The following is a 16,219-nucleotide window of genomic DNA, read 5'->3' as shown; positions in this document are numbered from 1 at the left end:
TTATTATTATTATTATTATTATTACTATTATTACAATGGATGCAACGTACGCTAATTTTCTTTACTTTTTTGTCTTTTTAATAATATGTTATGAGTTTGCGTGCACGAATCATTTTTTACGCACGCGGTCAATTATTTTAAATAATAAAATTTCATTTTTCTTAATAATTGTTACATTTGCTTATTTCAGGGCTTGTAAAATTTGTCTACTCGGCAACCTCCTCCTTTAATACTCTTTCACTATCATTAATTCATTGACATACTATACAGGAATTTTGACGACCCCAAAATTTAGTTGCGTGATCCTGTACAGGGTCTTGTTAAACTTCCTCTTGAAGATGCCCTGGTTTACCACCATACTTTTTATAGATATAATAAAATTCTACATTTATTAAATCAAAACTTAAATCGTAATACTTAATTATGTATTTGCTGTACAGTTCCAGCATTAGGAACACAGCAGTCACGATTTATTATTACGTATAAATATGAATTCGAATCAGTACGAAAATAATAAGAAATAAAAAAAAAACGAGTCGCGCGTGCACACATGCAACGAATAAAAAATAAAATAATAATTCAAATTGTTTAATAAGTTAATAAATCACACTCCGTTTTCTTTCTTCCCTTTTTTTTTCTTCATATAAAATTAACGTCCTTTCGTATAGTGTGAGAAACGATACTTGTCGGATTTCGTTTTCGACGAAGCTATTGCGTGTTTTAAATTTACAGTACATATGAGCCCTTTGTTTTCAAAGTTGCATAACTTTTGTTTAAAAAAAAAATTCATTTATGTTCCGTTTGCCGATATTTTTTTCATTATTTCAAACGCAGAACCTTAAATATATTTCAATATAAAAGCAAACGGACTTTAATCACTTTTAATGAATAAAAATAAACAAATAAATATAAATAAATTATATAAAAAAATAAGACAACCACGCACGACGCATTACGCCCTTCAAGCGCAACCCTTAAATATATATTTCAATCAAAGAATAAATGGACTCATATACCACTGTGAAAAATAAAAAAAACTAAAAAAAAAAAACATAAAAATAGCTCACGTATTAATCTAAAGATGATGATTAAAAATTTATAATTCCGTGAGCGTGTCGACAGAGGCACGAAGACGCGTTCGATTATTGCAATCACTGGATTCTTTGTTCGTGCTAACCTCGCCCATTCGTGATAATATTTCATCTCTGAGAACTATTAAAACACGACGATCTTGTCGATTTTGAGCAGGTGCTATGTGAAGCGCTTCTTGTACATCAGACATGGCATCCTCAAACAAACCAAGGTCAACACGGGCCTTTGCTCGAGCATAAAAAGCTTCGTATGACGTTGGTCGAACTTTGAGAGCTTCTTCGGCAAGTTCAATGGCTTCTGCTCCTTCCTATAATTATACATAACATTTAATTAAAAAAATATCAATCGTTATGCGCGAATAAAATAAACATCTTACGTTCATCTTTCGCTTGCACCGACTCAGATTCAGCAAGAAGTTTAATTTCAATTGCGCAAAACTTTGTAGCTGCAGCATCATGTGATTCTGTTCCTGTCCTTGACAATCTTCCTCAGGCGAGACTGGAAATTTTTTCAGAGCGTAGGCGTACCGATGTGACGCTTCTTTCAAACGACTCTTTCGATAAAGTACATTCCCATCTTCCAAAAGTTTATTTAACAGTATTAACAAGACGTCTGGTTTGCCAGCTGCCATTGCCCAAGTCGCTGGTCCAAGTTTTGCACCGCGTCGTAAGAAACATTGGACAACTAGTATGTTGCGGCAACCAATTGCTCTGTCCAATGGTCGCATGCCGTGTAGATCAACGTGTTCGATAGCTGCTCCTTTTTCCAGTAACAATTGTACGAGTTTTGGATTACCCTAAATTACAAAATGATCGATATACGTTCGCGTTGGTCTGGATAAAGGGAGTTAGAGGGCCGGGGGGTGGGGGGTGACTGGAATAAGTTCCAATCGTCTCTTTATTTATTTACCTGAAACGCAGCCAAATCCAAAGGAGTTCTACCAGTGTTGTCGCTCGTGTTAACGTCGGCATTGTGGTCAAGAAGATTTTGTACACTATTGAGTCTTCCTCTGACACAAGCCCAACAGAGAGCAGTAAGACCTTCTTTGTCTTTAGCTTCGAGTACGGATCCTTTTTCAAAGAACAGTTCGATCAGATTGATATGACCTTCCGATGCAGCCAACATTAGCGCAGTTCGACCAGCTAGATCGCGTTGATCCAAAAGCGTTAACGCGTCATCGAGCACAGTGTCCGTGCTACTGGATAACGTTCCTTGTAGAAGTCTTTCGGCAGTTCCCCAATGGCCTTCCCTCGCGGCAAGCATCAACGGTGAGAGACCTTTCGCGTTAACAGCCAATGGACTTGCACCACGAGCAAGAAGTGCGGACACTGTTGTGGTCGAACCATTTGCCGCAGCAACGGTCAATGCAGTTTCGCCGATCAACGTATCCGGTAAATCGACTATCACTTCGGCCATGTCCAATAAATATTCGACTATTGACTCATGGCCTTGAGCAGCAGCAGCTACAACAGCTTGTTGCGCAGCTTCTTCCCTTCGTATCTCTGACGATTTCCCAGCTCCAGTTTTCCCACCGCTGGGAACGAGCCAATCGCATGCCAAGAGATAACCAACTACGGATAATTTACCGTGTCTTGCTGCATGAACCAATGGACACTGTCCTGCCATGTCCACGTGGCCCAGCGATGCTCCGGCTGCAGCTAATCTGTGAATTAATCTAATGAATATATTTTTCTCAAAGAAAATTTACGATTTTACGTTGGACTGTGGGCTTGGATTTATCGCAACGCTGGCTCGCATACCTTCTAACGACATCACAGTGTCCTCGTGCTGCTGCAAGCGATAAGGCAGTGCATCCTTGACTGTTGGTCAGCTCAACATCGGCACCAAATTCCAAAAGAAGGGACACCATCTCGACCGAACCCTCGTGAGCATACATACAAAGAACAGGTGCGTTGCCTAAATATTCTGTGATGTGATTCGGTGATGCTCCTGCCAGCAGAAGCAATCTTGATACTTTTACATTCGGGCTATAAATATTACGTAGCGTGCACAGTGCCGCGGAAACGCATTCCGTAGCTGAAGTTAGCCAGATAGCCTAACGAAGGTAAAGATCGTGTTAGTTAATATTTATCTTATATTCTCATTTGAAATTTTAATTTATTTGAACATATTGTTGACCGATAACGCGTATTTCCATATTTGCAAATGTGAAAAACTTGCGTAATTATTTATTACAATACGATAATGCATATGTTTTAATATTATTTATGGTGTTTGACAGTGTTTACTTGTTTTTCAAATTATTAATGAAACATTTTAGATTTTGGTTTTTATAGTGGGTCAACAATGTGTCGATGTTAAGGTTTTATTGAAAAAAATATAATTACTTGTAAGTCGCGTGACGGCCAGCATGGAGCGACACCCCTGTAAACGTGAGCTTTCAGTATATGATGTCCAAGTTCCAAAGCTTTTTCACCATCCAATGGTGCTTGTAGACGAGATAATCTAAACGCAATAGCAGCATGACCGAGCCTCAAATCGCAAAGAAATTTGGTTGATTCGCCTTCGTCTCTTCTCATTAACCACTCCCTGAACGAAGGGTGGAAAAACATGTAGGTATCGTCTAGTCGTTTCACGAGGAAGCCAGAGAGCATCTGATAAAAAACACAACACAATCTTATCGTATATATATTATTTGAGATAAATTACACATAAACAGTTGCATGTACTGCATAATTTTGTATGCAATTTACGTACCCTTAATGTTCATCAGACTAATGCATGTATCAATAATATTTATTTATATTTATATTTATTAATTAACGAGTATATAAAAAGGATTTATTTAAATTGCATATACCTTGAATCTCTGCATGAAATCCTCCCACGAAACGAAGTGATTGGTAGTTAGTGAATTAATGGAATAATAAATTTCTGGCAGTGTCAGTGGATACAAAGCAGCCAAACACACGCCTAAGAGAGGTTGGACCTTGTCGAACGAGGTCGCTGTAGGAAATCTCAGGTTGAAATGCAATTGGAAAATTTGTGCGAGGGAAACTGGTAGAACCTAACAAAAAATAATAATCATTTATAGTAACCGCGTATTGGGTTTAGCCAATTTTCGATAAAAAGAACAAAATATCGAATTCCTTCCTTACCTTGTAACTCGCTGATTTCGCAACGAGATGTCCACTTTCGATGAGATCAAGTGTCAATTTAGCGAATAAGAAACTTCCTCTCGCTAGTGACAACAAATGAGAGGCGAACCTTGTTTGATTAGCGCTACAAGACGATTCCGTCTTTCCGTTGACGGATGCAGTTACGTTTGTTTGTATTGCAGGACTTTGAGCTAGCCTATAGCCAATGTAATCGGACAAATCCTTGGTGACGTTGTTACCGGCAACATCGTTTGAAATTTTATCCAAGGAAATCCTCGTGTACGGAAGTTGTTTGCCGCATTCTAATAATTGTGTTCTAACCGTACAGATAACTTTCAGCCAACTGGGGAAGTTAGGAGCGTGTCTCGTTAAAAATGACGCTATTGTATCACCCCTGTCCGGTCTGTGATATTCTGCCTCGCAAACGGCATCGATGAGAATTATCTGTAGAACATTTAAAAAATCCAACCAATTATAGATGAATTAAAGAAAATATTCGTATGCCAAGCACGCGACGACGAATTGAATAAACGTACCATCGTAGATTCGGGCAATCTGTTAGCTTTCCTTAAAGTTAAGAGCGGTTCGATGATTCCTCTTGAAAGAGCAAGATCCGGATCTACCGTGCATTCTCTTTGCGATAAGGAACCCTGTAGATGTTGTTCGGATAAGAGATACTCTCTATAGGCAATCAACTGAGGTGCCTGACACAATTGTGCAGCTAACGAGTGAATTAAATCTGGTACCAGACAAGTGCTATTGTTGTCAGCTTGACAAAAATGATAGGCCACGACGTGAGATGCTAATTCTCGAACCTACGATTCAACCATCAACGATCATCATTATTATCAAAAGTTAAACGGCTTTAGCGAAAGAAATTATCGTAAAAGATTGATTACTTTTTCATTGGTACGTCTTATATTGGATTGAAGAGTGATCGAAGTATTCGATCTGTCTCTTTCCTCGATTTCTTCGGTTATTTCCGGCGGAACCGGTTGCACTCGTCGCCTTCCAAAACAACTGTGCTCTACCAGTTGCAAAACGAGTGCCGTTTTACCGGTACCAGGTGATCCGGATATTAAAATACCCGGACTCGAGCTGTTTATCACGGATAATATTTCGTGGAGGAGCCAGAGACGTCCCGTAAAGAGCGGCTCCGTTTCGAGTAAAGGAACTTCAAAGAATAGTGGCTTGAGTGTCAGTTGTGTGGCATGATGCTGAACGAAGCGTACTAAAAAGATAACGATATAAAGTAAGTTGGAGATGAGACCTTTTTATAGGACGTATTGCTTATTAATTCATTGACAAATAAATTGGCATAAAGTTTTCGGGCAAAGAAGTAGAGCGATAAAAAGGTGAATATTCAAATAAATTACATTTGGGGTCGATGCTTCCCTTGACGTTACTAGCCCTGGCCGATCTTCTGACGCACGTTCGTCTGTTTTTAAATTGGATTACGTCCTCGGGTTGTTGGTTCGTTTGCGAGGCATTAACGGAATGTCTTCTTGGTGCGAGTGGACTCGAACTACCGTTCGAAAGACCGGACACGGAAACTGACATCGACATAGACATAGACGTGGATGCCGATGCCGACGTTGAGATCGAAACCAAACTACCGGCACTGTCGCAATCTCTCGATTTACTTTTTCCTTTGATCTTGCTTTTAGGTTTGTTTGCGCTACGCAAAGCGGCAGCAGCAGCTTCGGTCTCGCTCGAAGTACCGGTCAACGTTGATACTGGACTAGTGTTGGTCGATGCCAAAGTTTGCGTTTCGAAACTCGTTAAACTGCTGAAGGAAGCTGCCGAACTATCGTGGCCTTGCATCGGTGGCCTGAACAAAAATACGATTCAGAATTAACGAAGTCAGATCATTTACGAACACCCTGCATATCGAACGGATGCGTTTACCTTTGAATCCCAGAAGTAGCAGCAACTCGATTGGATGCACCAGGAAAATAATTCGCTGTATCGACAACTGAATTCTCTCGACCATGATTTCCACCAAGCAATAAACCCAGTCTCATGTAAAGATCCGATTGCGAGGATTTCCGCGTTTTCGAGGACAACGGTTTGACGCAACCACCTTCGTCATCTACAACAACAGGATGAAAGGATCTTTGTTAAATAATAATACAAATAAAAATGGAATTTATTAGAAACCGTTGGATGCAACGATCACACCAGGCACGATGCAATTTCTCTACGTTTTCCGCATCACCTAAAAATCTTATTTACAGGTCACGAAAGAAACACAGAGTCGTCGTTCTTCTCTTATCGGCGTGCACATCTTGCGTGGGAAAAATCATAAAAATACAAACAACAACGACAACAAAAAATCCAATAAAAATAAGAAAATAGTTGCGAGTAGGAGAAAATGATAAATCTCCATGCTGTGAGTAAACATGCTGCGACGATATTAAATCGATTTTCGATAAAAATGATCTATTCGGTTGCCCGAAAAGTTCCTGTCGATTTATACTTGTTATAATTTTGCAAAATATCGAGATTGCGAGAACAATTTCTGTAAATTAGAAAAGTAAATTAAATACGCGTTTGTAAATCGGCATGAACTTTCCGGACAATTCAATACTCGTGTAGATTGCGTTCAAGGATTTCATTAATCGTTGAACTCTCGGAGCAACCTTTAACGACATCGCAGAAACACATATATACATAGAAAGAAAAAGAAAGAGAAGCGCACACTCGTAAGAATAATTCCTGCCTGCGAGTTTATTGGAAGAATCGATTAGTTGATTAAGTCCATCGTTTGCCGTTCCTTGACTGTTGCTCCATAACGATTTGATTTTTCCCAGTACGAGGCCTGGCCATCTTGATTTTCCTTCCCAAGATGATACCATCCATGCTGTACGTATGTGTATTTTATTTAAGTTGATACGACAATAATTGCGGTTTTTAAGTATCCTTAAGTAAATTAATATTATCGATTTTACCCTTTTACACAATCATATATCGCATAATCGATCCTAAATAAAAGTTAGATTCAAATAATAAAACCCCAAATTGAATTTGAAGATAAATAATGTTAGTACCTGATAGTGCGGAAGGATTATCAGTCGTTGGTGGTTCAGGCGAGGACGTTCCACGTCTCGAGGATCGTTGCGGTCCGAAGGAACTTCTCAATACTTTTGGATTCAAAAAGAATCTTCTTCGTTGATTGGGTGGAGTAGGACAACCTGAACAATTTCGTAATTAACATAAATTTTCATAAAACACCAAGAGTTTAAGTAGTTTTGATTTAAATTATGCAAAATAAAATATTTCTTGAAATATGTTCGGCTGTTGTACGTACTCTGAGTCATTTGAGGTTTCTGTCGAGTATGAGGGTTCAGTGGGGAGTTCATTTTACTTTTTGAACTTTTACCAAGTTCCCCAGGAGAAACGTTGCTAGCTAGGTTGTCTCGCTGCTGTAGAATAAGAGAAACTTATATACATTAGGAATACGTTCAACCTGGAAACATTTATATTTCATTCTCGAAGTTCACGAGAATGGATGCAATGGATGCATCATCCAAATGCATAGGAAACAACGATAAAGTTCACTCGATATTTCTATTATTGAAACGCCACGGTTGAACAGCCCTGTTCTAAAAGATACAAATTCCTAAGAGAATCGCTTACGTGAATTGCTCGGGGCGGTAAATTAGTACGAGAGGTGGTGAGTTTAGTGCGTGGTCTTGGGCTGCCGCAAAGAGAGTTGACCGTGGATGAGTCATCGATCCAACCACCGTCCATAGGTAAAAAGGTAGACATCGGTTCGATCGAAGAACCAACAACAAACTCCTCGCCAAAGGGTCCACCACCTTCAAGGCCTTCCTCTTCTTCTTCTTCTTCTTCTTCTTCGTCGCCATTGAGATCGGCACGTTGGAGATCAGCTCGCAAACACAGTGGGCAAGCTTCGCTACGGAAAAGGCAGGAATAACATCTCTCGTGGCCGCAGGAATCGATCAGTCGTCGTTTTTTCCCTTTGTCGAAGGGCATCTCGCAGGATGGACAAGTCGAACCTCCGAGCATTCCCGTTGATTCTACCAGTGCACGAATTTGCGCCAAGTCTGATCAACAAATAACATTTTTACATGGATTTTGTAATCATTTATTTAACGTCAATTTGAACCGGTAACGGTAACCAATTTGCTTGGTTACCTAATGTTACAACATATAATTAACATTTACAAATATTATGCAACCAAGAAAGTCGGTGCAATTGCGAATAAAGAAAAATTTGAATAAAAATCAATTAACGCACACGAGTTTAAATAATTATAATGATAATAATATATGATCGTTCGTTGATATGTAAAATAAGAATAAAAGAGTGGTATAACCAGATAAAGTGGTAGTAGTAGTAGTAGTAGTAGGGTCGCGCGTGAGTTAACGAGGTCGAACGCATCACGGAGATCTGAGAGCGTGTTGCAGAAGCGAAACAGACGAAGCGGATAGTCGCAAAGTCACGTTACACGTGGGCTCACGTACGTTACGTGAGTATAGGTAGGTAAGTACGTGAGGGTGATCGTGAAGAGGACAAGCACACGCGAGAGCTCCCGTCATGACCTCACTTTCTAGAATCCTTTAAGTACGCGAGGCGCCTCTTCGAGCCTTCGATTCGCGTCATCCAGCTCGTTTGTCCATTACCGTGTCGTGCCATATCGTTCATCGTATGCGATGATGAACCAACGCAACCTCCTCTCGCGATGTCCATCTCGAATCATTTCTCATTCCTTATCTTCATTTTTTCTCTTATAATTTGAACCTCATAAATATTGTCGCAATTTTACATATTATTTCAATATTATTACAATATCGTATACTTTTTTACTTGCTCTTCAAATATCGTCCCATTAGGAACATAAAAGCCTACAAAGCGTAATCATCGAGTTTTCCAAAAAAAGGTCAATCTTATTATAAACACAAGGGTCAGGGTAAAAAGAGAAGGGGTAGGTAGGTAATTCGGGTCTCACGACCTCCTATCCTGGTAAGGTAAATGCACACAGGTAGGCAGGTGCAATTCCACTCGGGGCTGGCTTACCGTAAGCTAGGTCAACGCACTCGAAGACGTAAAGAGCTCGAAGGAAGTAAGTAAGTACGTCTCGCTTCCGCGCTAAACTTGTCTTTCTCTCCCTCTCTCCCTCCCTCCCTCCCTCTCTCTGCACTTAGCCTTTAGCCGTTTCTGTTTCCCTCCTTTTTTACTTTTTTACTTTTTTACTTTTTTTGTCCTTACGACGCTCCACTGAGTTCAGGACAAAGACGGTGGTAGGAATCGAATGCTCGATGTGTCGAGCTTCTTCTAATTCTTCTTTGCTTAGTTGCTACGTTTGATCGCGTTCCCTTCTTTGAAAGAGAATGATATGATATTCTGGTAAATAATTGGGAAAGTTACGAGAAGAGAACGAATTGTACGAATTTGTCTCATGGCGCAAACTGTAATTTATATATTTTTCCAGTAGGGTCTACTGCAATTTTTATTTTCAAATCATTAGTCCCAATGTAGTAGACTAGAAAAATCAATGTTGATAAAACAAAATTGATCATTCGAATGAACTATTTTTACGTAAAAGTATCTCATTAAATTTATCAATAAAGTTTGAAGAAAAGAATAATTGAAAATTCTTGTCGGAGAAGTTACAGTGTACCTCTGTGAAGTTGTTGAACGCTGGTCCAGGTTAAGGAGACTCGTTAAATCGGCCACGGAAGGTCTATCCGTCTCTCCTTTCCATCCCTTTTTCTCTTTCTCCTTTCTCGAAGTGAACACACTCGGTTACCGTTCGACTCGCTCGAGAGACGACGACCACGATAAAATACGATGTGGTTCGAGTAGAAGGTGCTGGCTTCGTAAGAACTCAACTTGCGTGAGTTAAAGTCGCGATTAAAACTCATGAGAAAGAGAGATAGATGTATCGATAGATAAATAGATAACGACTAAAAACAACGCCAAAGTTTTAATCTGATTCTTTGAAAGTTAAAACTATTCTTGAAGCATATTTCGTATGCCGAGTCTAAAAATAGAATTGGTTCAACGTTATCAGATCTAGTTTCTAAAATTGCTTGTAAATTTATGCTATGGCGCTGTTGGACGGTGCAATAGATTAGGATCCTGTTTATTGTGGCCCGTTAATTAGATTCAACTCTAAATTTGTGAAAGGAGATACACCTGTGATCCAAATTTAATGGACTTCCGGTGTCTACATTTCCGTTCGATGAACCCCACTCATGATAGGAAACAGTAACAATTAAGAATCTTGAAAGAGAACGAGTTAAACGTTAAATTCATTCGATAGTAGTGGATTCGAGAGTGAGAGAAAGTTAGCCTGCAGACGCTTGCTAGCCTAAGGCTTCGTTCTGCTCTCATCGCAAGTTTTGAGGATGCAACGAGGATAAATCGGTCAGCAGAAAGATCTTTCTTGATAAAACATTTCTATAAGTTATTCACCCAGTTTTTATTTGAGACGTTACAAGATTTATTTATTATTCGTGCATCAACTTAATATATATTTTTAAACGATACACTTTTTGTTGCATTCAATATACATCCTAAATTCATAATTTGCGCAACACAACAACGTATATAATAATTAATATAAAATAGTAAATTATTTAAAAGAAAATAATATTTCTATTCCTATAACAAATAAATCATCTCGACGAAATTTAACCGTTGTATTTAAATTTCCTGACCACATTTATTTAATAAAATCTTGACTAAACAAATAGGAATGATAAGATTAAATATTATCTAAATTTAATAAGAGAAAAATAGTTGGTATTTATCGTATTTTAAGTGAAAAACGTTAGGCTGTAGTGGACACGAATGTACATACTACCTTCTAATGAGATTAGCTACGTCCGCGATAGATTAGACTGATTAACCGAGCTAGTCTATCCTCTACGGTTTATCTGAAAAGAGGGCCGAAGCTTACCTGTATGTTTCTAAGAAGATAAAACATGCGGCTCACTGCTGTAACACGATAATACTCCGTAGATAAGACGGAACGATACGTGCCTCGAAATCGTAGAAAACACGAATGAGAGAAACAAGAAAGAAAGAGAAATTCACCCTTTTCCGGGTGTTAGAATATTTTCATTGGCGTCGCAAAGAGGGACCACGCGCTACCCTATACTAACAGCTTCAAATACTACCTATCTATAAAATAGTTGTTAATTAATCGATAGAAAAATCGATGCCATAAATGAACAATAGATAAGCCTGCGTGTCTACAAACATAGGGTGGCGCAGAAAGAACTTATGGGGCAACCTAATATATACAAAAGCATCGAGAAGTGGTGTTGTAGGTGTAAAGCAACGGTACCTTAGTGTTTCTATTGTGAGAACAAACCGACCTTACGAACTCTCCTGCAATCTGAACCTCGAAGCGTATACTAAACATTTAAACGCATTGTTGTAATTCACTTGCTACGATGCAGTTAGTATCGTGCAATTGAATAAAGAAAATACGCGACACCCAAAAACATCGGACACCCCATTCTTTTCCCATCATACGATATTATTTTCCATTCCGATTCGCGTACAATAATTATTCTTATAAAACGATGACGACGATCGATCGATTATTGGAATCATTTATTTCGTGCTCTCACTTGACCTTGTCAGTCTGAAATTGATCCGACTTATATCAAAAGAATTTGGTCTAACAATTTTATTCTTTTTTTTTTTTTTCATATTATTATTATACGTCATATGATCATTTATTAAAAAAGTTGCGTAACATAATTTGATGTATCGTTTAATTCGAAGGGATGATTATATTCGATAATATACTTGGAAGTGAAATATTTCATCCATGAGTGGGATTAGATTTTTGTAGGATAGTCTCGAAGGGTTAAAATACTAGAAAAGGAAACCTGTTCGTTACCCCGAACTATTTTTCTGACTCAGGAGAGAAGAAGGATGTGTGTTAGAGTTTCCGTAAGTGTGTTGCGTGTGTAACGCGAGTAAGAATAGACGGAGGGTCGAACAGTGACCACCAGTCCTACCAGTCTTGTCTGGTACGTCCATTCTGAGAAACCTGCAACCAAGTTAATAGCCGATACACGCGGGAGAGTAACAAGTCCGTTGTCCTCGTCTAAAGTTCCTTCTGATCTTGCTCGAGATCTGTCTCTTTCCGAAAACTACAACCTTCCTATCTTATTTATCGATTAAATTCCACGAAAATTCGAATAAATCGTCTAACTTTCTCATTAAATTCATCTATTTTATTGTCAAACTAATGAAATACAAATAGGAAGGTGGGAAATCCTCGAAAAATAATTATCGAGTTATGACTATTGTTATTTGTTTTTAAAAGAAACTTTCTCATACGATTATTAGATAAAATACGTTTGTCATTTGTCTTTTTTATCTTTCTCTTTCTCTTTCTATTTCTAGATAGATAGATTGAAAGAAAAAACTGAATGAACCGCACAGGAAACGTAATCACAATACTCGTAAAATATACTACGTTACGGTCTGGAAGGTAAGCGTCAATCATCGACATGCGATTGGTTGCAACAGGTGGTTGTACTATACCGCAGACATACATGCATAAGTCTTCGCTATATTGCGCACACGTACATTCGAAATAATAAGTTCTTCCCGTCGAGTTGTCTCATGCAACGCGATGTAATTCTCACAATCAATATTACTGAAATAAAATAATCGAAATTATTTCGAACCTATGAAGCGTATTTGAAAAAATTCAACCCTAATCTCGATTATACCTGAATCCTTCGATCGCGTTGGTTTAAATTAAAATTAATATTTAAATTATGGTTAAAATAAAATGCTTCAAGTGTGTAAAATGTGTAAAATTGGGTCAGACAAATTAAAAAGATATCGGGTTGCTTTCGAAGCGAGTACATAATATGTTTAATGTAAATTATGTTATTTTCGCATATATTCGTTAAAATTCACACGGTGGTTCGAACGAATGTATTTCGAATGAACAAATTTTCTCGCACAATATTGTTCTCTTCTTCCGATCTGACAATCGCACAAATGTGCCTTGGATGTTTCACACATTTATATACCTCTGCTACGTATATAAGTATATAGGTATGAAGGTACGTATGTACATATATTATAATACCTGTAGAGTGACTCAGAATGGAGAAAGTAATTCATCGAGTAGTCTACGGAAGATAAAAAAAAGTAAAAAAAAAACCGTTGTCTTCGTTTTTTCGTTTCGTTTCTTCCTTTGTTTATTTTGGTTTTTTGTTTGCAGTTAACAGAGTCGAAAACTAAAAAGTTACGCAAAAGATTACGTAGACGATTTTGTTTATTTTCAATTCACGATAAAATAACGAATAATATAAATGTAAAAATGTAAAATATAAGTCATTGTAAATATATCCACGCGTGGGCGGGTATATTATCACGGTTTATATTTTTACCATATTGATTTTATTATCAATAAAATAAAGAAAATAAAAATGTTGCGAATTAATAAATGAGAATATAAATTATCGTAATTTTTGGTAATAAAAAAAAAAGAAATATATTAGGCCGAGATAAAAATGTCTTCTTCGTATTTTCTCGATACGTTTAAGATAGCATAAATTTGAAAATATTAATCGGATCTGTGTGGCAATATACTTGTGCGCATTTCAAGGCTGACATTAAAATCGTATAAATCAAATTATTATGATCGTATATTTTTTGTCGAAAAAGCATAGCAATGTTCTATTTTATCCGTTTAAAACGTATTAAAGATAAACAGAAGGAAGATCATCAAAGAGGTCTCTTGGAGAAAGTTTTCTCTTGGGAAGACCTCTTCAATCGCACCTCTGATAATGCTCGACGTCACGCGATTTAAACACGCTTACTCGTTTCGATCTTTCGGAACACGAACGATTTCGCAAGAAACCAAATCGCGAACGAGTTTTCTAAGGGATAAAGGAGAACGTGCGCTAGAAACCTTTTACAATCACATTCACGAATAACAAATAAATAATCTAGAAAAGCAAAATTCTTCGTAACAATAATTACATCGATTATTCGTGCGATCTAATAATATGCTTTTCGATATTAAATTAATATATATCATTTTCTAATTTATTACGCCAACTGCACGTGGATTTATATTCTGCAATATTGCTGTGAGAATAAAAATGACAATAAGGTTATGGAAGAAACGATTGAAAATAACGTAAAGTATAGTACTCTAACAGTGGTATTAACGTTTACCTTAAACTTAAAATACAGTTTAGCGAAGCATGGGAGCAACCGGCCTCTGTCGTCGTCGTCGTCGTCGTCGTAGACGTATCGTCGTACAAATAAACCATGATAAAACCGGTTTTCGTTAGATATAAATTATACGTAATGCACTTGAAGCGTTTTAAATCTGGTCGTACGTTTATTCACTTATTCTACAAGGGAGGACCTACTTTACTTTTCTTTTTTTATACCCTTCCTGCAGTGAACGCAATAAAAGAAACGTCAACGCTTAATACAAATATCGCGAAATAAATCAAAGTTTCAATCAAATCCTGTTAAAAGGGGTTTTTTTTTTTTTAAATCTTTATGATTCCCTTAGGCTAAGTATTATTTGTGGATACGATAAATCAATTGGTTATACACGGTGTCCTGTAATCGGTAATTATATACGAAAATCTAATAAGTCATAGATGCAGAATTAAATTTATATATATTCGTACGAGGTTTTATTTTTGAGAAAAATAAATTGGAAAATTTGTCGAATATTTATGACAATTTATCAGGTATAAAATTTATTTCGAAATTGTATTTGTATAATATTACTTGATAAAAAAAATCGACCATGTATTTTCAATTTACAGTTCGAAACAATTCAATACCTAACAAAAATCATTCGTACCGATCTAATCTCACATGAATGGCATTTATTATCGAGATTGTTTTCTTTACGATAGGATCTTAAATATTTATACTGCTTATATATAAATACGAAATACCGATAAATTTTAATCTTAACGATCAGGTATACATATTGGATGACCACAAAAGAAAAAGAATTAGGAAAGGAATGTAGACGCATAGGAAAATAAAAAAGAAAAAAGAAAAGTATTTTAAACTTATCCTTTCACTCGAATGAACAAGGTTGAATGCATAATTCGAAGAATAGAATTCTTTAGAGGATCAGGAAGAAGACTCTTACCAAGAACAGAAAGGCTAAGACCTGAACCAGGGCGAGGCGGTCTCTGTCTGTCTGGGGGCGCCATGGCGATGATCTTTCTCAGATGACCAAGTATTCGTTCTTTCCCTTCAATTCAGTAACGCGTTTCTTTCCTTCATTTCCAGCACCAACACACACTTATTTCTTTTCTCACTGACACACATATATATTCTCACAATTTTAATCAAAATATCCGATCACCGAATGTTCTATCCGTGTGTTTATACAAAGATTTCGATCAAATTCTTATTATTAATCACAATAATTATTATTATAACAAACATTTGTCGATACTATATTTAATTGATTTCTATACATTGCGCGAAAGATTAAAATCACAGAAAATAATTGACGATAATAAAAGAAAAAAAGAACACACGCGTTGAATTTCGAAGGAGAAAAATAAAAACGTAAAACTAAGACGCGCACTCAACGAAGTCCCGGCGCACACTGTCGTGTAGAGAAAAGCGGGCTGACGCGGATTGGCTGGCCGCGTTCGCGTTCGGTCATCTTCGATTATCTTCGGTAGCTGCGCCGTCGCAGTACCGCTCCCACCGCATTGAGCATTTTTCTTTTACGCGCAGTGGCGCGAATATCAAGGGAACACAAATGTGTTCCATTGCTACTACCTTTTATTCGCGAACTTCTTTTTATATTGCTATGCATGTATGTAACTCGTTCGACTCATCCAATCAAACGGAACGCGTCGTGAACGTTCCTTCCTCCTGGCGTGTTCTCTTTATTTATTTCTTTTCTATATTTCTTTATTTCTTTTCCTTTGCACAAAGAGATACACGCATACAAGTGCACGTATATACGAGAAAAGGAAAGCATCGCGAAACAGGT

General features: G+C 37.4%; 1 protein-coding gene across 4 annotated transcripts; it reads right to left on the bottom strand.

Moving 5' to 3' along the window:
* Positions 1 to 581: 581 nt before the first annotated feature.
* Positions 582 to 15,819, bottom strand: LOC122515042 (protein TANC2). Of its 4 annotated transcripts, none has more exons than XM_043632184.1 (16): positions 15,356 to 15,819; positions 7,851 to 8,281; positions 7,522 to 7,636; positions 7,262 to 7,405; positions 6,913 to 7,074; positions 6,120 to 6,303; positions 5,588 to 6,042; positions 5,111 to 5,442; positions 4,748 to 5,026; positions 4,212 to 4,655; positions 3,914 to 4,120; positions 3,441 to 3,707; positions 2,853 to 3,148; positions 2,002 to 2,755; positions 1,469 to 1,888; positions 582 to 1,399 (listed from the first exon to the last, which is right to left on the bottom strand). In XM_043632184.1, the coding sequence occupies exons 1-16, from the start codon at positions 15,417 to 15,419 to the stop codon at positions 1,097 to 1,099; spliced, it is 4,857 nt and encodes a 1,618-aa protein (XP_043488119.1). In that variant the 5' UTR covers positions 15,420 to 15,819; the 3' UTR covers positions 582 to 1,096. The 4 variants fall into 4 exon arrangements, with proteins under 4 accessions (XP_043488119.1, XP_043488121.1, XP_043488120.1 ...); XM_043632186.1 differs by having other exon boundaries at positions 6,934 to 7,074; XM_043632185.1 differs by having other exon boundaries at positions 7,522 to 7,633.
* Between the last annotated feature and the right edge of the window lie 400 nt (positions 15,820 to 16,219).

This window comes from Polistes fuscatus, unplaced genomic scaffold (genome assembly GCF_010416935.1).
Source record: "Polistes fuscatus isolate 324 unplaced genomic scaffold, CU_Pfus_HIC Scaffold17, whole genome shotgun sequence".
Classification (NCBI taxonomy): Eukaryota; Metazoa; Arthropoda; class Insecta; order Hymenoptera; family Vespidae; genus Polistes; species Polistes fuscatus.
This window is presented reverse-complemented; position numbering and strand designations above follow the sequence as displayed.